Source organism: Sebastes umbrosus, chromosome 3, assembly GCF_015220745.1.
Source record: "Sebastes umbrosus isolate fSebUmb1 chromosome 3, fSebUmb1.pri, whole genome shotgun sequence".
Classification (NCBI taxonomy): domain Eukaryota; kingdom Metazoa; phylum Chordata; class Actinopteri; order Perciformes; family Sebastidae; genus Sebastes; species Sebastes umbrosus.
In genome coordinates this window covers 27,602,766-27,625,955 of record NC_051271.1, presented here as the reverse complement: position 1 = coordinate 27,625,955, position 23,190 = coordinate 27,602,766, and the positions used below count along the sequence as shown (strand labels likewise).

The 23,190-nt window shown below is 40.3% G+C and overlaps 1 protein-coding gene across 1 annotated transcript; it reads left to right on the top strand.

Annotated features, from left to right (window-relative positions):
* The first annotated feature begins 2,085 nt into the window (after nucleotides 1–2,085).
* On the top strand, nucleotides 2,086–18,830 carry prkacab (protein kinase, cAMP-dependent, catalytic, alpha, genome duplicate b). The gene is made up of 11 exons (XM_037761293.1): nucleotides 2,086–2,996; nucleotides 6,308–6,369; nucleotides 8,277–8,405; nucleotides 9,662–9,760; nucleotides 12,075–12,157; nucleotides 12,441–12,567; nucleotides 14,851–14,946; nucleotides 16,263–16,385; nucleotides 18,067–18,126; nucleotides 18,238–18,342; nucleotides 18,435–18,830. Exons 1-11 carry the CDS (start codon nucleotides 2,951–2,953, stop codon nucleotides 18,558–18,560), a joined length of 1,056 nt encoding a protein of 351 aa, XP_037617221.1. The 5' UTR covers nucleotides 2,086–2,950; the 3' UTR covers nucleotides 18,561–18,830.
* The last annotated feature ends 4,360 nt before the right edge of the window (nucleotides 18,831–23,190 follow it).

Genomic DNA, 23,190 nt, shown 5'->3' with positions numbered 1-23,190 from the left:
CCACCACATTTCAGAGACAAATATTTGCCTTGCTACCCCACTACATTTATTTGATATCTTTAGTGTCTAGTTGCTTTGGAGATTTGGATTAATACTACAAAATATAATCAACAATTAAATTATGATACATTATCATAGGTTAAGATATGATCAGACTTTATTGATCCCAGGGGAGAAATTCACAAGCTACCCTGCAGTATAAAAAATAAGTAAGGGAAAAATGTCCAGCGAGCTGGTCATTATTGTGAAATAAACCCTGACAGAGCAATGACACGGTCGGGGTCTTGCGTTGCTCCTGAAGGGTTTATTTCACAATGACCCGCTAGCTGTACATTATTCCACTTACTACACGGCTACTTACTTAAGAAATAAATAATTTGACACAAAAACGGTCCGAGAGAGTCCAACATCAGAACAGTACACTATACAAGATGTTTCTGAAAACATTTGAGCTGAGAAATAGGCATTACAGTAACAGAATATTGATTAATATTTAATCAGCACTGCCTAGTTTGACTGTTTGATCGGAGTTTGCGAGTGATTGACAGCTGCTCAGAGACGGCAAGGCTCCAGCTCGGCTCTGATTGGTTGTTTTCCTCCGGTCTGTGAAATCTTCCAGATGCCATTAGGAGCACCGGAGGACACAGAGGCACATTATTTTTTTTTTCAGATTACCTGTTTAAAAAAAATATATACTTTTTTTTTTTTTTATCATATTTGCTCCGTTTCTGCCCACTGCGGCTTTAACATAATAAAGTATGTGACTAGAGCTCTAATATGATGGTGTCAGACCCTGCAGTAGCTGTAGGGATCTACCATTTATACCTTGGGTGTTTATTCTTATTCAGATTTTTACCAACACAACTCAAAATTATTATTGAAATTAGATATTCAGATGCAAATCTATGCGAGATTTTTTCAGGATCCTGAATAAGAGGGCCCTTGGGCATCTGCTACACACGCCCTGCAGGTATACACCTAGGTGTGGGGTGAGGATGACAGAGATGCTGTTAAGATAAGATAAGATATTCCTTTATTAATCCCGCAGTGGGAAAATTTGCAGTGTACAGCAGCAAAGGGGATAGTGCAAAAAACAAGAAGCATCAGCTAACAGTAAAAAAAAAAGAGCTAAACAAAGTTTAACAAAATATGAACCATTTAAATAGAAGGAAGTATAAAAATAGGAGCAGTATATACAGTATTGGCAATAAACAGACTATTAACAAAATTGCACAAGTGGAAAATGATATTGCAGTTAGAATAGAATGAAATGAATGAATGAATGAATGAAATTCCATCTGAAAATATCAGGTTATTGTCATTTTTTTGGTGTGTAAGTGATGTAAAGGTCGTTGGTACACAGACAGTATGAGGATCTGCATGTTTTTCATTCAACACTCAAAAAGATTGTCTTTTTATTTTCCCTGTGATTCATTATTTCCCAGCAGATCAACTCTTCCCTCCATGCATGTGTCTGTGATCTGTTTAGAAGTCCTGCCAGCCAGACCGCGCCGCGCGTGTGTGCTTTAAATTCTGACCAACATTTCTATAAATAGCTCGCGGTTGACGTCACTCAGCCAAACGTGTATCAGTCGCTTGGCGGCGGCGGTTGGGGGGGGGGGCATTCCTGTCAACCAGCTGCTCACAGCCAATAGATATCCTCGCATTCACCGAGATTCCCACGGTTCAGCCGCGCCAAGCCAATGGAGGAGAGGAGAGCAAACCGGAGAGAAAGTGGCTACGCGTAACGTCGTCGTGGAGAGAAAAATAACCGCTGACGTTCACCCGTCACCGTCGCTTTAGCTATTTGAAAGGGCGGGCGGTTAGGCTGCCCGTTTGTTGATGGAATTGCGATGGGGGCCAATCACAGCGCTGTAAAAGAGCTGTGGGCCAATCACAGCGCTCCGTTAGGACAGCGCTGTAAGAGCTGTAGCCAATCACAGCGCTCCGTTAGGACAGCGCTGTAAAAGAGCTGTGGGCCAATCACAGCGTTCCGTTGGACAGCGCTGTAAGAGCTGTGTGGCCAATCACAGCGCTGTGTAAGAGCTGTGTGGCCAATCACAGCGCTGTAAAAGAGCTGTGGGCCAATCACAGCGCTTCGTTAGGACAGCGCTGTAAAAGAGCTGTGGGCCAATCACAGCGCTCCGTTAGGACAGCGCTGTACGAGCTGTAGCCAATCACATCGCTGTAAAAGAGCTGTGGGCCAATCACAGCGCTCCGTGGAGACAGCGCTGTAAGAGCTGTAGCCAATCACAGCGCTGTAAGAGCTGTAGCCAATCACAGCGCTTCGTTAGGACAGCGCTGTAAGAGCTGTGGGCCAATCAGTAGCCTAGCTTTAAGCTGTCAATCAAACCACCGCGTTCTGACGAGTGGGCGGGACTTTTCGCTCGGCTGTAGTTCCGTCATCTCGCTCTCGTCTCCGAGGCTACCAGAGGGGCCGATGTTGATCTGGTGTTGATCCAACTCCCGCTAGAAGAGGATCCATTATTAACAGCTGGGTTCGGTAACGGAGAAGTGGCAGGGCTTTTTGATTGAGAATATTGCATCCCCGCAGTGTTTTTTGGGGGGGTGGCTGTGGGGGAGAGGTGGGGAGCCTGGGGGGGGGCCTCGCTCGGAGGGGGGACAGGAGAAGACTGGATCCTCCGTTGTCAGGGCCAACTGTCGGCCTGGCGGTCCAGCAGTGAAGAGCCCCAAAGCGACCGACACACCACCGCACCGCGATAGCTCCACCGTGGATCTAAACTCGATAACCCGGTGGTTGATGACCGTCTCCTGCCGTCATCAGCAGCAGCTATTAAAGATCAAGACCTCGGGAGTTAACTAGCTGTTACAGCTGGATTTAAGGATAAATACCCGTTGATAACCTCTCCTAATCGAGCTATACCGGCTTGATAAAGGGCTGTAGGAGGCGGCCACACCGCCACGGATCACCCGCTGACGGGTTGTCATCATGGGCAACGCGCCCACGGCCAGGAAGGGCAGCGAGATGGAAAGCGGTGTGTATAATACCATCACCATCACCAGTACACACACATATCACACTCCTGAGCAGCACCTGGCTCGGTGGTTGCTGCTGCCTCATGTACATGATGATCAGAGACGATGTGATATAAAAGCAGGCTGTCTGTGTTAGCTTTTACATAACAAGACATATACACTGTTCATTAGAGGCCTATTCTTGCCTTTCCATTCATTAAGATCCACTCCATGACCAAGTCCTTGCTGCAAAACGAATTATAGCTTAGGCCAATGCAAGCAAGCTCCCAAGAACCTAAAATAGTATTTAAATTCAGGAGCATTGTATGTCTACATGTAGAAGGGACACTGTCTTCAAATGCACTTTTCACTTTTGGACTTTTAAAAATGATAGTTGATGCTGTAAGGTAGGATGAAGCAGGGTGTAGGCTAGAGGTGTATAGCTGTATGAGCTGTACAGCATTGTAAACTGCAAGCATCTTGGAATATAACACACTATGTGTCAGATATTTCCCCAAACACTCTATAGGCCTGTTGCTCCAGTCCTTTGGAAAGAGATGCAAGCTCCCAAGAACCTAAAAATATCATACATTTAAATTCAGGAGCATTGTATGTACATGTAGAAGGGACTCTTAAAATGAGACCCACTGTTCACTTTTTTGACTTTTAAAAATGATAGTGGATGCTATAAGGTAGGGTGAAGCAGGGTGTAGGCTAGAGGTGTATATATCTGTATGAGCTGTAAAACGGCCAGCAGCATTGTAAACTGCAAGCATCTTGGAATATAACACACTATGTGTCAGATATTTCCCCAAACACTCTATAGGCCTGTTGCTCCACTCCTTTGGAAAGAGATGCAGCTTAAACTGTGTGTGTGGGTGAGCTGAATCTAATCTACATGAACCCTGAAAAGTCTGCAGGTTTTGGCTGAGCTGGTCTCAGTGTGTCTGCTGTACTGTAAGTCCAATGTAAAGTTACTGTTATGCAGAAAGACGAGATGTCCGTGGGCACTGGACTGGTGTATATATTGGAGTAGTTATTTACTAAAGCTTTTGTTTTTACCATGACATATAGTACAGACAATTTTTTTTTATTATTATTTCTAGCATCAGTGAGGCATACTAAATGTGTGTGTATCTCATACTCAAGTCAGTCTGGCTGTGCTGGGTACTATGTGTGTGTGAGTGCTGCAACCATGCATTGCTATTGAAGCAGTTTCCTATCCACCAGATATACTTTTCCACTTAAAAAGGTGACAGGGATGATGAAAAGAGTTGTTTATGAAATATGGTTTAAGAAGCTCTGGGTGTATGTACTGTATCACACATTCACACCTAGAACCTTCCAGGTACAAACATGTCATGTAGCCTACTCTTGGTCAGTAAACAGGTTTGCCTGTGTAGGTAAGGCTTTGGTGCCTTGCTCAAGAGTGAGTAGTGTTACTAGTTCACTTAACTCTACCATATTTTCTCAACTGGCAGGTTATTATAACCCTTGACCTGTTGGAGGAAATTTAATATTTAATGCCAAGCCTCACCATTAGCCTGTGCATTATTCCTGTCCTGAACGTGAACTAAGTTGATTTGTTTAGTTTTTTTTCCACGTTTGCTTCAATTATTTTGATTTCCTCTCTCCTGATAGTTGTGCTCCAGCGATTTAGTAGTGCACTTCTATAAAGTTGAGGGACTCACAAGAGGCAGATTTTGAAGCAGCAGAGACAGAGATATTTAGTCCCTGGTATGAGTGAAGGTTAGAAAATGGTGGATTCTGCAATTCCCATAATGCAACTCAAAAGCGTCTTTCATTAGACCCTAACTGCCTGTTAAATGCCATGATCTTCCAAACATACTCTATCAAAATTTGAAGTCTCAAGCCCAACCTGTCATAAACCCTGATGACATCATCAAGGTTATTTTCAAATACTTTCGAAAGCTCCCACCAGAACTACAACTGCTTTACGCAGCTTAGTAGCACTCTCCATGACAAGTAACCAGGCAGCAACCTCCGGTTCTGCAAATTGAAGCCAATGCTGGAGTGCCTTAAACTTGCATTCTTTCTAACAGCCAGCAGGGGGCGACTCCTCTGGTTGCAAAAATAAGTCTGATTGTATAGAAGTCTATGAGAAAATGAGCCTACTTCTCACTTGATTTATTACCTCAGTAAACATTGAAAACAAGAGTTTATGGTTTCAATCGCTAGTTTCAAGTCTTCTTCAATACAGCATGATGTTCATTTAGTAAATTATGGTCCAATTTAGAGTTAAACAGATGATACAGCAGGGTATGCTTTAGGGCGTTGCTACCTTGTGATTGACAGGTTGCTACCACGGCGTTGTCCGTGTTTTCATCTTAGGAAAGATGAGGCTGTTTGGAATATCGACATTTTCCTCAGACCTATTGTAAAATTACCGAGAAAAACAATATACGACTAAAATTTCAATATACAGTATTACCTTATTATGCTCCGAAAAATTTAGCTCCATAGCCTCCGCCATATTCTGACAACGTCAACAAACGCGTCACAACTTGTAAACTCTGAGCTTTCAGAAACTTTCCACTTACGAGGTCTTGAATACCACAAGAGGGGGGCGTTCATATGGACTCTTCTCGTGAACATGGTAAACACAACCCCATTTGAAGGCACAATTAGCTCCACCCTCTGGTGTCAGTTCTGGTTGCAAAAAACCAAGAGGGTGACGGCCAAATCTGCGGTGTTGATCTGAAGGCTTCAAAACCATAGTCCCCAAACCAGTGGGTGACGTCACGGTGACTATGTTCACTTCATATATACACTCCGTGGTAACAACGCACAAGTTGTGTGTAAAATCAGTGGAGTGCCCCTTTAATATTATTCTGGGTTCAGTATGTAAAGAATCAGCACAGTTGGTGATATTGAGGCTCATTCTCCTGCCTTCAGAAGTCTCTAGTAGACTTAAATATTGACTAACTGAACAGCATGTCCTTAAAACCTTTGATAGGATCCACATCTGCTTGTTTGGGGCATCTGTATTAGTTATGAGTAGTTGATTATAAGATGGATTTGACACAACAAAGTTTAATCTCAAACAATATAACAGAGTTCATCCTAGTGAGCCAAGGTGCATGTCAACCTGTGTTCCAAACCAGCTTAGCACCTGTTTGCATGTCTTGTCTCATTCTCAATCTCTCCTCTTTCTATGTACTTTTAACTGGGATATAATTTTTAAAATACACCGGCTCAATTGATGCAATGCAATTGATTTCAGAAAACACAGGAAGTATCCTACTATTTAATTTCTGGTTTATTTCACTCTTTACAAATATAGATATTCTTGTGATTTTGTCTTCCACAGTCAAGGAATTCCTTGCTAAAGCCAAAGAGGACTTTCTAAAGAAGTGGGAGAACCCTGCACAGGTTAGTGTTTGGATGTATGTGGGACATTCATCTAACACAACAGGAATGTGACGTATATTTTTCTGCATACGTTTGCGTGCATACAAACATGTATGTATGAGTTTATCATTCTAAGTCTGTGTGACCAATTATGTCAAACTTATTTGTGGTGTGTTCTCTACAACTCCTCTTGCAATTTACTTGTTTTCCATATTCATTGTGCACTCCCAAATTGGTATGTTTTTTTTCTGTTCTGGCAGCTACCACTGTAGATAAATGTAAACTTCTATATATATTTGGATGGTTAAATGAACAAGTGGCTCATAAAATATGTAGAGTGATGATTCAGTTTTATCATTTATTGATTTTAGATTAAAATTATATTGTATTATAATTATATTGTCATATCTTTTCTCAAATTCTTGTTCAAGTTATTTTAATGTTTTTTTTGCATCAAATGTAATGGAAATATTGCATTGATCAACATATAATTTTGTATATACCTTTTTATGTATAGACATTTTAGAAAACATATTCTTCTTGTCAACATTGTGGTACTGATTCCAACTGTATCATCCAGCCCTAGAAATCTGATAAAAAAAAGTTGGATGTTCTGTTTGCTGCTATGCAACGAATTATTTAGACATATTTTACAGACACAGATAATAATATTAAATACACATAAGACCTTTATCAATGTTCTTTATATTGGAGGGTATATCTACCTTTCTCTCTGACCCTGTGAGTTATGAAAAATAACACACTTGACATGTGACAGTGTGACAGCTTTTCTAATACAAAATTTGTGTAGATCTATCAGGATAGATTTTACTGGCTTACATCATATTATTAAATATAACTGGGATCTATATTAATTTTCTGTGCAATGCATGTACAATATATCCAGTATGTACATATATGTATTGCATACTAATTACAGCTGTCAAAGTTGACGCGATAACGCGTTAACGCAAATTTGTTTTAACGCCACTAATTTCTTTAACGCATCAACGCAATCAATTTTTTGGAGGTTTTGTTTTTCGGTTTTTGGTTTTAAAGCTAAAGTGAAGATATTAGCATCATACAAAACTATTAAACCTAAGGAATCCATTGGTACCAACCATGTTACTACTAGCTTGTCGAGAAGGAGAGTAAATAACGCTCCAAACTTACGCTCAATTTTTTCGAGGAAAAACTGTCATGGCCATTTCCAAAGGGGTCCCCTTGACCTCTGACCTTGAGATATGTGAATAAAAATGTTTTTTTTGGGTAGCCACGAGTCTCCCCTTTACAGACATGCCCACTTTATGATAATCACATGCAGTTTGGGGCAAGTCATAGTCAAGTCAGCACACTGACACACTGACAGCTGTTGTTGCCTGTTGGGCGTGAGTTGGCCATGTTATGATTTGAGCATATTTTTTATGCTAAATGCGGTACCTGTGAGGGTTTCTAGACAATATTTGTTATTGTTTTGTTTTGTTAATTGATTTCCAATAATAAATATATACATACATTTACATAAAGCAATCATATTTGCCCACTACCATGTTGATAATAGTATTAAATACTTGACAAATCTCCCTATAAGGTACATTTTGAACAGATAAAAAAATGTGAGATTAATTTGCGATTAATCGTGATTAAATATTTTATTCGATTGACAGCCCTAATACTTACCGAGTATCATAAACCATATATACCATGCTTGATATACATTATATACTCTATGTATATAGTATGCACATATACCATACACATACTGTACACTCAGGCATTGCTTGCCTGTACAAAAACATACATAATCTAAAATAGATGGTAAATGTGAGCATAGGAAACATTAGAAAATAAAAGTTCCCTTCCCCACAACCGTCACCATCCCATTTTCACAAAAAAATCAACTAACCCTTTTTATTTTGTCTGTTCAGAACACTGCTGGCCTGGAGCAGTTTGAGAGGTTGAAAACCCTGGGCACGGGCTCATTTGGCCGTGTGATGCTGGTGAAGCACAAAGAAACGGGACAGCATTATGCCATGAAGATCCTCAACAAGCAGAAGGTCAGTCTGGGTCAGAGGAGGGTCAAAGTGGGATGGAGGGTGTTTAAATGTGACATGTCATTTAAGGACACTTGCAGGATGGTCATAGAAAATATGGAAATGTCATTGATGTGAAAATTGTGCTCACGAGGTTTGAAACATTCATGGATATTGAAATAAGCCCTCTTTATATGCTGGTGCAAAGATGGCAGAGACTCAAATACAGGTGCAAGCCTTTTTTTCCCCCCTTTGAACCTCTTTGAACCCGCTTGTGCTGAAGCAGACATCGGCTGGAGTGGCAGAGCTGAGTTTGTCTTTATGCAGATCACATCAAGTTGAGTCATTTCTGTACCCATTTAGAATTACATTGTGCCAGCGTTTCCGCTCGCTCCAATCCCCTCTTATGACATCATATTTATAAATAAATATTTTTATAGATTAAAATACACAGATGGGAATGTCTGTTTTTGGCTTGGAGAATTTAATACCTGAAAAATCCAGGTTCTTCATCACATTGATGCAGTCCAAAGTCATGCAGGTTAGGAGGACTGGTCAATGAATTGTGAATGTTATCTGCGTATATAGAGTATGGCTGGCAACCTGGCAAACTACCTGACCAAATGCATGAAAGGAGAGGCCGTGACCCTGCTGGATAAAAGCAACTGATGTGATTTGACACCTGCTTATAGTATATTCCTCCTGCTCATAATATATTCATCCTATTCAGGCCCGTTCTCCAGCTTGTGCCACTTTGCACCATAATTACTGTATGTTTGTGTGTCTGATTACCAAAAGTGGAACGAATGTGTTTGCAACACCTATGTTGACTTATTTCCAGAGTTTCAGCTTGTGTGTGCTTGTACTTTTTTCCCAGTTTCACAAGAATAAGACCTTTACACTTTTTGGAAATGTTGTATCTGTCTGTATATGTTGGACTTACATCTGGAATATGAAGTTACCTTTAATGCAGCAGTGTTTTGAATAAGTAGTGCCTTAAGATGTACTGTCTCATCTGTAGTCTGTCCTATATGTATGATGGCACTCAGTCGTCCCCTTATTTCTGACATAGCTTAGAACAGTGTCCCACAGTGTTATTTCTCTGTCCAGAAGTGTCGGACCAGGGGCCGTTGAATGTTGATGCATGTGTTAAAGCGAGCTAAGATTGTGCTGCTCTGATAAAACAATAGTTTATTATTGTGATTTATATTATATATGTATGGTCTATTATATTACACAACATAAACTCTTCTTCTCCCTCTCTCTTTTTTGCCATTCAGGTGGTGAAGCTCAAGCAAATAGAGCACACTCTGAATGAGAAGAGGATTCTTCAGGCTGTCAGCTTTCCTTTTCTGGTGCGGTTAGAGTACTCGTTCAAGGTGCGGAGTGTTTTTTTATGTGTGGTTGTGTGTTGACGATGAGTGACTGGATAGATTCTCCTTCCATCCGCTCATCAGCTCTTCTCTCCATCCCTCATACCAGCTTTTAAGATACTATTTGTCTACATTTTTGTGAAGATGGTCCATTAAAAAAAAAAATGTTTAACCCAAGCACACTCAGTTGTTTTATGGCAACTGAACAATTAAGCATCTGGCTATCATGAGTGTGCAGAAACACATACTGCTTGGCTGTCATTCAGCAAAACGTGTTCTACAACTTCTGGCTCATGATTCGGCTCCTTCTGTTGTGGTCGGATGACACTTCATACGAGCTACTTCTTTTCAAACATAACCCGACCCTTACAGTTATAAGTTATTAGTATATTAGGATCCCCATTAGCTGACGCCGTGATGCCAGCTAGTCTTCCTGGTGTCCGACACAGAAATCACAACCGATCATATGCATTATATATACATTCAAACATCTCATACAAAAATCACTGTACTCACATTACCTTATATAAAAATGATGCCAGCAAATTCCATGCAGTGAGATATACATATTTCAAACCTTAAAACACCATATACAATAGCTCTGTAAATAACAGTAGATTTGAGGAGATTTGTTCTCGTCTTGGTCATTAACTTCTATCACATTCTCTGTAACGCTTTATAGGAAAGAGTCTCACCCTGAAGACTCTATTTGTGTATTTGTATGTATGTGTATATATTTGTGTTTACTTTTAGGTAATATGGTAAATTACTAACTTTTCCAACTAAGGGCCAAAACACTGCATGTGAAGTTTTAAGCCGTTGCTACTTTGCGTGGTGTCACATATTTTGTCTTTACTAATTTGTGTTGTTTCAATTGAAGAACTTCCAAAACTGAGAAAATAATATCAAAATGTGAGTGAATTTATTTCTAGATCAGGATTTTGTCATACTTACAAAACAGTTTATTAACATTCTCACCTGATTCCAGTATTTACTAGTTCTATTGACTGCATATAACAGGCATACAATGTCATTTGAACACTCTATTTCCTCAAGCTGAATAAACATTGTATGAATTTATCGAAAATATGATCTCTTCTGTTTAAAGACCACTTCCAAGTATTTATAGTGACCCCTGTGATCAGAATATGAACTACGTATAAACCTATTAGGGCGGTCAGTCGATTAAAATATTGAATCACAATTAATTGCATATAAATTGGCACATTTTTTATCTGTACAAAATGTACCTTTAAAGGGAGATTTTTCAAGTATTTAATACTCTTATCAACATGGGAGTGGGCAAATATGGTTGTTTATTGCAAATTTATGTATATATTTATTGATGGAAATCAATTAACAACGCAAAACAATGACAAATATTGTCCAGAAACCCTCACAGGTACTGCATTTAGTATAAAAAATATGCTCAAATCATAACATGTCAAACTGCAGCCCAACAGGCAACAACAGCTGTCCGTGTGTCAGTGTGCTGACTTGACTATGACTTGCCCCAAACTGCATGTGATTATCATAAAGTGGGCATGTCTGTAAAGGGGAGACTCGTGGGACTGTGGGTTTTCTAGTTTCATATGATGACAGTATCTTCACTCTAGCTTTTAAACTGAGCCCGCTACAACCTAAAAATCGCAAGTTGCATTAATGCGTTAAAGAAATTAGTGGCGTTGAAATTAATTTGCGTTAATGCGTTATTATTGCGTTAACTTTTTCAACATTTTCACACCCCAGCTTTGTCTGTGGCTGGTTGTACTCTACTTTTACAGACTAACCCAGCTGATGGCCGTACTCCAATTTAAGCCTTATTCAGGTTAAGCCGTGTTAGATGCACCCCGGATGCCCTGGGATTGTATATCCTTGATGCGTCAAATAAACCTATTAACAGAGTTTTCCTGTCCACGTGTCTCGCCCTGCACGCTGATGGAAGAGTCAACAACAAACACATATTAACTCAGCTTAGTTGGAGTTATTCGACAGTAAGTTGCATTTGCACGTGTCAACCGAGAAGCGGGTCAAGAATGAAATCCTCCTTGATAATATAAAGCAGGTGCTATTTATTTTTGTTAAAGGGGCTGAAGAACTTGTGATTTGAAAACCAGGTTTTGGAAATACACTTTTTCATTGGGACTTTTTATGGTAATAACTGAAACAAAAAGTCAGTGGATTCATTTATATTGACCCACAAAATGTCCATGTCGTCCGGTTGCCCATCCTGTGTGTGTGTGTGTGTGCGTGCGTGCGTGAATATTTGAATGTATGTGAGTGAGTGTCACTAACAAGCCCTCTGTCTTCCCTTCCCCAGGACAACACTAACCTCTACATGGTGATGGAGTATGTACCAGGTGGAGAGATGTTCTCCCATCTACGGAGAATTGGCAGATTTAGGTTAGTGTCTGTATGCAATGGAGTTTACATGAAGCTTACAGCCAGCAGCATTTTATAGGCACATGTAGAGGTAAATTATGGAGCTTTGTACTCTCAATTCAACTCTCAGTTTTTTTGTCTTGTAGTCTATTTCATTCTAATCTATACAGCTCTGTTCTCCTCAGGTCTGTTTTAGCTCTACTCTGTTTTATTTAGCTATATTTTCCCTCTGTTCTGTTATGTACTCTACACTCCGATAAACTGCTCTCTCTCTCTGTCCATCTCCGTGTGTTTGTGTGTGCAGTGAGCCTCACGCTCGGTTCTACGCTGCTCAGATCGTTCTAACCTTTGAGTATCTTCACGCTTTGGACCTGATCTACAGAGACCTGAAACCTGAAAACCTGCTCATAGACCAACAGGGCTACATACAGGTAAATAACACCTGATGCTGTGATATACAAAAGCTGATCATAAATGACTTACTCAAAAGGTTGCTGGTTATATATTAACTCCTGCATGTATTATTCATATGATTTTATCTGCAAAAGCACACATAAGGCCTAAATTAATCATTATACATCAGTGGGAGTTCACAAGTGATGCTAAACAATGCAGGTTGCTCTCATACACCGTTCGTAGTTATACCTACGAAAAGTAATGCACTGTAATTTGTGTATATCCCACAAAATTAATTTGTGTGTAATAAACGTAATCGTGAAAAACCAGGAAATATAAATAGTGGCGAACACCGTGTATGAAGCAAGGAGGTCGGGTTGGATGGGTGGGTCAAAAAACACCAGACTTTCGCCCAGGAGACCGGCGTTCATGTCCCGAGTGATATCAGAAGTCAACGTTGATTTATCTGTCACAAATCTTAGTTATTTACATAATTAAGTAACGCCACTTCCGGAGTTATTTTAAGCCAAACCACAATCTTTTCCTAAACCTAACTAGGTAGATTTCTTGCCTAAACCTAAGGAAGTTGTTTACTGTGAAGTTGGAAGTTTATTTTCAAAAGACTGTATGCATGTAACAAGCGGGAATTGACACTTGTCAAATGTCCAGCAACGGACATTTGTAGGAAAACTAATGAAAAAAGGAGGAATAACTTTCCCCGAAAGATATCATACGAACCATCGTATGAGTATAAATTGAACAATGTCTGCCACTCTTATGATGTTCCAATCGTTGTTGAGATTTCAGGTTTGTTAAACATGCAGACAGCCCCAGCTCTGTGTATTTGCTAGGAATTCTCCTCATCCCTCAGATTTTCAGCCTACAGCCAAACCCCTCTTGAATGCCCGGCTGTGCACTGTACCCATGGTTTATTTTGTCCGAAACCTGAGTGAACATTGGTGCAGTATTTGAGAGGTGCTGGAGCTGGAAACTTGCAATATCATAAGATCACGTGAGAACCATGGTATCACAAATCACCCGAAAATCCATCTTGTCAGCCTTCGAGTAATGCATTTGTGTCCGACAAGCCAGTAACCGGACCGATCAGCGTCCTGTGAGGAGCTACTGGCAGCTACGGGCGTAGCGACTGTTCGTTCTAAACAACAATGGCAGCTCCTAAAGATGTTGGCGTAGATGCTGCGATAGCATCAGTTCTATCAGAACTGGAGAGTATTTCTTCATTGAAAGAAGAGCAATTTGTTGGCGTTAGCGGTTAGTTGCACACTGTTAGCTCTTTAGAGGAGCTGAAGAGAGTATGACGCCACATCCGTTGGAATTTGCGAGAAAAAACGGCCCACATTCTTCACATTAAAAGCAGTTTATAGGCTGATAGAGGTTAGGTTACAACCTGTTCACACGGCAATTAAACAACGTTAATATGTGTTAAAACTTACATACAGTCCCTTTAAATGTGAGGCATGCTAACTTTAGCATTTGCTGCTAGCTCGATCTGAGTGGCACCACCCCACCTGAGTCAGATCGTACTTACCAAATGTAATGTGTAACTCAGCGAAGTGTTATGTGAGATTATGAGATATTGTAACCATTGTTATAATATGCTGCCACAGGAGTATCTCTGTAGAACTGTATCAGTCACATACAGTAACAGGAGTGACACTTAAAAGTTCTGTGTAAAATCACAGAGGGGGATTTGCTAAAAAAGTGAAACCTGGATGTTATTTCTTTGTAATTTAGGCTGTCATTAGAATTGGATATTTTAACAGTCATTATAGAGTTACAGGGATGCAAGGACTAAACCTAACACAGACATGGAAATGTCAAGAAACTATCAAGCGCAACTATGATGGCAGAGTGTGTATTTTGCAATTATCTGTTCGCTGAGTTGTGTGCTGGCAAAGGGAGGCTGTCTTGTAGCATATATTCTGCTGCTCTCTAGTGGTGAATAGTAAAAATAACAGCTGGTGAAAGAATTCCGTTGCTGCTCCAAGATCCTTGCTTTAGGTCGTTTCTAAATGGTTAAGGTTAGGCATTGACCTTGAATGGTTAAGGTTAGGATAGGATTGTAAGGGCAGCAAATCTCGCGCGAGTTTTTGCAAATTTTCACAATTTCTGGGTTACCATCTAGACACAACCCCTTGCTTTTCTCCCTCTCTTTGCCTCTGTCTGTCATCTGTCTTCCTTCTTCCTTTCATGCGCTAAAACTCAGCCGGGCACTCTGAGAGTATGTCTGCTTATTTTGTTCGTCCTCCTACTCTCTTTCTCATTATTTGTCATTGCTCTTTCTTTTCCTCTCTCAGGTGACAGATTTTGGCTTTGCCAAACGTGTAAAGGGCCGGACCTGGACACTGTGTGGCACCCCAGAATATCTGGCCCCAGAGATTATTCTCAGCAAGGTGAGCCACCATTATTCTCCATTTTATCTTGTGAACTTTCAACTGTGTTTCCTTTCAAAATGTGATTTGCAATGCATTTGAACAAACAATATGACCAACTTGTTACACAAGGTTAAAACATATTGCAACACTTTTCTTACAGGATAGTTGTTCATTTGAGTTGACAGAATTGTAACACATCGTTGCTGCTATTTCAGATATATTAATTAAAATCTTAAAATGGTATTTACGGTCCTACCAGCCAGAGGATATGAATCTAAGAATGTTGATGTTGGTCACTTGGATTTTTCAAACCAAACTGGGCATTTGGGTTTAAGGAGCCTCTATAGAGCACACACAACTCAGATGTTCCTCAAAACGAGATGCAAACAGTGAAACTAGCATAACTCTAAAAACCCTATTTAATAGGGCTGTACAGAATAGTTTGAAGATCATTCATAACGTTGACATTCGAATTCTAAATCAACATTCGAGTGCTGCCCAGCTTCTTCTGCATGTCTATTCACTCTGTTTAAACAGTATTTCTGCACAGTTGTAGGCTGTAATAATATTATTATAATTATACTATTTGTAGGTTCAAGTGGTGGCTGTATAGGATTGCTTCTGACTTCCGATGTAATCATTTCCAAAATTCACAGTATGGGTTTATCTAATGAAATATTCTGCTTCAATCGATTTTTGTTGGTGTTTAGCCTTTCAAAAACTTTTCACTGCGGTCAAAAACTGTTTGCTCTCCCGCTTGCCGCACACAAAGGGAGGCACGCACCTGTATCAGTAACGGGGCGCTCTAGCAACAATCTAACAGCACCATAAATTACATTTATATAAACAAAAAATCTTTTTTCTTAGGGTGATGACGTCATAAAATATGACGAAACCTCAATAGAAGCTTACTTCTATTGAGGTTTTTGAATAAAGCTTTGAATGTAAACATTAAAAAAAAAAAGACAATGGGTACAGCCCTGTTATTTAAATGCAAAACGTGACAACAATCATCATGACATCTTTATTGATAGACAGCTATTTGTTCTCTGTAAGATGCCCTTGAATGGTTCTCATCTTCAGCATAATATCACAAACATATTTTGACTAATTACTTACTGTCAGCAACCTGCTGAATATAACAATCATATCTCTTCCCTCTAGATGGGATGCACAGACTACGTTAAAATAAATAAGATGTACAGTTTATGAGTATAGGATGAACAAAGTTTAATAATATTAAAAAAATAACATTTTAAATGTTATCTTGATAAATTTTCTATAATGATCTCTTTTTATCTCCACTTTTCCTCCTTCCTTGTTATATCCACCAGGGGTATAACAAGGCAGTAGACTGGTGGGCACTTGGCGTACTCGTCTATGAGATGGCAGCAGGGTACCCGCCTTTCTTTGCTGACCAGCCCATTCAGATCTATGAAAAGATCGTATCAGGGAAGGTGAGTCTGACTCTGATTACCACTCTGTGCTACAGTCAGTATGTGTTTGTAACATATATTTATAGTATAGCTCACTTTTGGAAAATAAAATATTTGTGTTTTTTTCAATTTTGGGTCAAGCATGCCTCTGTATATTTTTAAAGCAGGTACTCTTTATAATATGATTGACACCTCTGATTTAGAAAATACTGTCTTCTGTCTTCTTTATTCTGCTGACGGCTTTGACTTTTTTCATTTAATGCTGACAAAGACAAAAACATTCAGTTATTTTCACTTTGACTTTATTTCAGTTTTGATAAAAGGTCAGTTCACCACCTGAATACAGGTGCAGTCTGCCAGGTGCATCTCTTTTCTGTCCTGATAATATGCGTTTATTTACAGAGACACTTTGTAATTATTATGTTGCATGTCAAGGGTGCACACATAGGGGTTAACACAGATGCACAAATGTGACACACACACACGCACACACACACACACACACACAAAAAGTGCATTTTGCACAGTGCCCCCAGCCCTCATTTGCTTCTCTAGGCAGTTTTCCGTTTTGTCTCAGTTTGTATAATGCATGTAATCTTCCCTATATGAGGTTTACAAGCTTTAGAAACAAAGTTCTGTTTTTAGGCTGTAATCAACAAATTATTGTATTTACCTTTGGTGAGAAGCAGTGATTGCTGTTTTTGTTTTTTTTTACTTTCCATAGATCATTTTACAATCAGTGTCAATGCTATGATGTCTACCTCCTTATGCTGAATTCACACCAGGCAGCGGCGAAGTGCATCTCGCCTCAATAATAAAATCTTTCTGCGGCCGAGGCGCATTCATGTGTTTCAGGCTGGAAAAAAATTCTTTATAACATAAGTCAACATGTCACAGGATCTGTTCACTGATTGGCTGCGGGTATTCTCTGGCTGCACTTCGCTGCTAAAGTTAAACTTTTCTAAACTTTTAGTTTGGCCGCACTTCGCCGCAGAATGAAACGGCCACAGCTCGCTGAGCAGCTTTTCATAGACATTGCATGGCAGCATGCCGCAGGCTGCACTTTGCCGCTGCTCAGGTGTGAATTTGGCGTTAGAATCTTCTGTTGGTGAAGTTTGAGTTTCTGTTCAGCCATGTTGGAAATCGCTAGTCATACAAAATATAGGTCTTTTTTGTATTTACTATAGACAAACTATCGTTGCTGATGTCAAAATTGTAAAAATGCATCACTTCTTCGGGAAAAGTGAATGAGCTGCACGCCCTCTCCCTCATTTAAACCACTGAGGTTCCCCTGGGCAGGCTTGTGTGAATGTGTTTAACTGACTGAGTGTCAGCAGGGCATGAAAAGAGAGCCTTCCTCTCAGCCATATGGATCCTGCTTCAATAAAGGCCAGAGGATTTTACCAGGGAACACCCATTACTAGCCATTTCAAACACAACTGCAATACATTTCATGAAGTGAATTTAAGTTCAATTATTCTTGTGTTATAGCAAACAGCAGGAGTATAAAAATACATATTTGTTATTGGCCATTTGTCATTTCACACACACACACACACACCTGGGAACTGCCTAGTTGAGGGAGGTGAAGCGTTAGTTTCTTACTCTTTCTATTACAGATGTATTTAAATGGTGAGGGATTCAGAATCTGCATCACAGAACTCTACCGCTGCTTCATTCTTCTTCTTGTCTTCTGTCTCAGGTGCGTTTTCCATCTCACTTCAGTTCAGACCTGAAGGACCTCCTGAGGAACCTGTTACAGGTGAAAGCAAATATCTCAGTCATTCTGATGTTAAGGCTGGCTTTACTTTGCTGTGTGTTCGGAATCTATTATAGTGTAAAAGTGAGGAAAATGTGTCGGTATTATCCTCAGGTGGATCTAACAAAACGTTACGGGAACCTCAAGAACGGGGTCAACGACATCAAGGGACACAAATGGTTTGCAACCACTGACTGGATTGCCATCTACCAGAAAAAGGTATGTCTGTTTGTGAGTGTATACCGTATAGATGCGTTGACCCTCCTTCTGTGAAGTTCACTTCTCAACTGGTGCTTTTAAATTGTCCTCAGGTGGAAGCTCCCTTCGTCCCCAAGTTCAAAGGACCAGGCGACACCAGCAACTTTGACGACTACGAGGAGGAGGAGATCCGCGTCTCCTTCACGGAGAAATGTGCCAAGGAGTTTGCGGAGTTCTAGATTTAGAGAGCGAGAGAGGAAGAAAGAAGGAAGTAGGGAGAGTCAAAGGTAGGCTGGTCAAGTGGGAGACGTAAGGAGAGAGTACTGTCTCCTGTCCAATCACAAGCACCAGCTACAAAAAGAGGAAAAAAATGGGATAGAGAAGGGAAAAAAGAGCAAGGAGACTGATAACCAGCAGTGTTGCCTTTTCTGTTGCGTTTCTGTTGTATTTTATTTATTATTCTGTCTTATTTATGGATCCCTTTATAATGAAGGTGTGCTTCAGATTCACGGGTGTTGGGAACCCCACTTATTTAGAGTTGCCTCTACACATTCTCACCCAAGATCTTCCCTGCTCTTTTATTGTTTCATTCATCATTTAGTCACTTTTGGGCCACATCACAGAGTAATCAGTCTGTTCTAATCTCCTGCGGCCCGTTGGTCATTACATGAAGCCCATTGAGTCGTACAAGTTGAAGTCTCAGTCTGCACAAAGGTTTCTTAAATTTAAACCCGCTAACTTACTCTTTCTCTGGTGAGCAAGAGGAGCGTTAAAGTGAACATTTAAATGAATCACACTCATATGCACTTAAATAACTTTTGAGTTTTCCAGTCATTTTTCCTTTAGATATTTAAACCTATACCGTTTCATATCGTAGACAGCATACGTCGAGCCACTGGCATGATTGGCCAAAAGAAAAACATAAAGATGAAGTGCTCAAACAAGTTTCGGTCAGAGACGGATGACATTTAAGGAGGGAGAAGTCAGTTAAGTTTACTGTGTAACTCCATCTATACTTCTTATCATTGTTAGCATAGCCAGGCTTTGTGCACTCGATTTTTAAATGTTACTAGATACTAATGGCTCCAATGATATCATGTCACGCTAACAAAAAAGGAAATTTGGATAAGGGAACGTAAATATCTCAGTTTTAATGGTGTTGTGAAGGAACACCATAACATACTGGTATCTCAGGTTTGAACATATCACTTAATAAGACATTTTATCAACATAAAGCATTAGGATTAGCAGGTAAAGAAGATGTGTGAGACACTTGCTTATGATATAGATTTGGGAATTTAGAGTTCTGGTTAGCACTAAGAGGAACATAAGGGAATATTAAGACTTTCGGTTAGCGCTTTCCACAATTTTTTCTTCCAGAAGATTTGGTTTCGCTAACTCGACAACTCAAGTCTTAAAAGCACTCGCTGTCTCTGCTCAGAGCACACTTACTTGTCAAGTTGATGCGGCATTTTGAAAAAAAACATTTGGCCCTTGCCACCTCCAAATAAAAGAGACCATCTGAGGCAGACTACCTCAAACTGCTTCTAACCGGTGGTCACCGGAGCACTTTGACCAGTCATTGAAGGCGATCTGGATAGTGTGCTTTGTGGTCTTTTTGAAACCTGTGTTTATGTTCATCTCCCCAGCCCCCAGCTCTCTCCTCTTATCACTTGCAAAGTTGGGCCACACTCCATGTGACAGTCTTACACGTGACAACTCTATTTCCATCTCTGTGTTTACATGCACAGTTTTGTTTAATTTAGTTTTTCATGATGGTGTAAAGATGACTGGTACTCCACTGAACGAGCTAGGAGCACCTGGAGTTGAATAGAGCCAGTACTGAGAAGAGACAAAAAGGATCTCAGTGTACAAGCTGCCTGTTTGACACGTAGCACTTCAGGTGTTCAACGCCTCCTGAGCTGTGATGGCAAAGTACTTAAGCAATGCCCCAAATGGTGGTCATTGTAGGATTTGGTCATTCAGAATTTATAAAAATAAAACAAAGTGACACTAGTGTATGTTTCAAACATTCAAATGCCTTCTTCATAGCTGTATTTCAATGTGCCACCATAATCAAGATATTCTGTTTTGGTTCAAAAAGGCGCTGCGGTTTTTCTCCGATCGCTTTAAAATCTGGATATTTTCGATTCACACGAGTCCCTCCTGTCCAAAACAGTTCATATATATGGGGACAAGCCTTTTGTAATGTGTACTTTTGTGTGTGTATATCAAATGATACACTGTATTACACAAACAATTACACATTTATAGTCATATGGAACCTACCATCAAGGAATATTCAAGGTGGGCTAAATGATCTGTTTCAGATTTTTAGGTCTATGTCGCCACATGTCCATGGCTGGATTAACCAACTAGGGGGCCCGGGCCCATATTAACCCTCCATTCCTCCCACAGTCTGTACATTATGTACAGTATCACTATGCTGGAATATCACATGGCCCCAGGTTTACTGTGTGGTAATTTGATTTCAACACAAATTAATTTAGGAATATGCACCATGTAAGCACAGCATTATCAGAATGAATGAAGGTATTAAAGCTGCAGTAGGCCGAATATTTTTGGCATCATGGGCAAAGATTCCACAACAACCTTTCAGCGTATTGTAATTCATGTGCTCTGAGAGAAAACTAGACTTCTGCACCTCCTCATGGCTCTGTTTTCAGGCTTTAAAAAATCTAGCCCGTTACGGGAGACTTTGACCAATCACAGGTCATTTTAGAGATAGAGAGCGTTCTTATTGGCTGTGCTCCGGCTGGCGGGCGGTGCTTGGTATTCCTCAACTGCTGCTTTAAAGGGCCAATGATTCAGTATTGAACCTCCATGAAACGTGTAAGAGACTTGCAGCACAGGCCTAGATATTCCAACTATTATGTTGTGTTCACGTCATATGGGATGGAGAGTAGAGATGGGAAAGATGTCGACTTGGGAGCGTTGACACCATCTGACAACTTTTCACAGGCTGTGGAGTAGTCCGACTTCAGCATGTAAAAATCAGTGGGGTCCAGGACCCCCTAACACGGAACCCCAAGATGAGCTAAAGAAGCAGGGTCCATCTCAAGTCCCTTAATAGTGCCAGTTGATATTGTGCACAAAGTTAATGTGAATCAAATTACCACAAACCAACTGCCACAGTGAAACTGGGGCTTTTGGGGGGTCCGGGGCCGTGGGCAGTTGCCCTCTTTAAAGCCTCAATGATTTCCAGTAAAAAGTCTTTTGACTGATTGGTTTTCTATAAATAAATAAAAAAATGAGTCACATGCATGACCAAAAGGTCCATCCCCTCCTCTATACACCCCATATTTTTCATGTTCTTCTTTCTCATTGAGAGAGGCTGAAAAACATTTCATTGATATCAATCTGAAGTCAAAATCATATCGGTAGATAGATGGTGGCAAGAGCTGCAAGGTGGATACTTGTAGTTATCAGCTGACTTATTGGTTATTATGGACTAATTTAACAACCTTTTATTATTATGATTATTATTATTATTATTATTATGACATTGTTGTAAACCACTTGTTGAGACTTCACATTCGCTGTATTTCCTCCATGTCAAGTTTAATGTTGACTATATCATCATGGACAAAATGTTTGAAGTTATAATACAATATTATTCCCTGTCTCCTCGATGTTTTTTGCAGTGATACAACTTCCTCTCGATGCAGGCACAATGCTGGTACATACTGTCGCACTTTTTAGGGAAATGAGACCCCAATGTAAACCATGTTAACCCCCGCCACACACACACACACACACACACACACACACACACACACACTGCAAAGGGAAGCGTCTGAAGTCACGGGAACAGTGACATAAAAAACACGAAGTGTAATATTTTGCAACATGAGTATCATTCCAATAAAGTTTTACTTGTAAAATTCTACTGAACTTGTGTGTGTGCGTGTGTGTGTGTGTGTGCGCGCTCTTCCTGGATGAATGTTTATTTGAGTGTTGGGAGAGAGTGGATTGCAGATGATATGGAAAGCCGTTTGAGCATTTATTCCATATCCTTGATATCAAACGTCAGTGTCCTCCACTAGTTCGGTCTTTGTCAGCACTAGTTGGACATTTTGTCTTACTAGTTGAAAAAAAACTCTTACTAGTCACTGTTTTTCAGCAACTAATGGCACTTTTATCCAACCAGTTCCAACAGAAGCCTTACTAGTGAGACTGTGCATCACACTAGTAGGACCAAAGCCCAACTAGTCAGCTTTTTGACGCACTAGTGGACCCAGCTAGTAATGCCGACAGTCTTATTAGTTAACTAGTAAGCTGCAAAAGCTTTGACATGTTAACTAGTACCGGTCATATTCACCTCACTAGTTAACTAGTGACCTACAATTTCCTTGACCCTAGTTAACTAGTGGGGGCCAAAATGCTCATTAGTTAACTAGTAAGGCTTTAACTAGTTAACTAGTGAGAATTTTGGCCCTCACTAGTAAGACTGTCAGCGTTACTAGTTGGGTCCAGAGGTCCAGTAGTGCGTCAAAAAGCTGACTAGTTGGGACTTTGGTCCTACTAGTGTGGTGCAGTCTCACTAGTAAGGCTTCTGTTGGAACTAGTTGGATAAAAGTGCCACATAGTTGCTGTAAAACAGTGACTAGTAAGAGTTTTTGTTCAACAAGTAAGACAAAATGGCCAACTAGTGCTGACAAAGACCGAACTAGTGGAGGACACTGATGTCTGATATCAAGGATATGGAATAAATGCTCAAATGGCTTTCCATAAGTGTTGTAGCCTGGAGGTCAGACATCCATCACTGCCGCCTGATGCGGAATGGAGCCGTCATCCACCCATCTGCTGACTGCCCGGCTCAGTCTGATTCACCAGAACGCTTAAAAA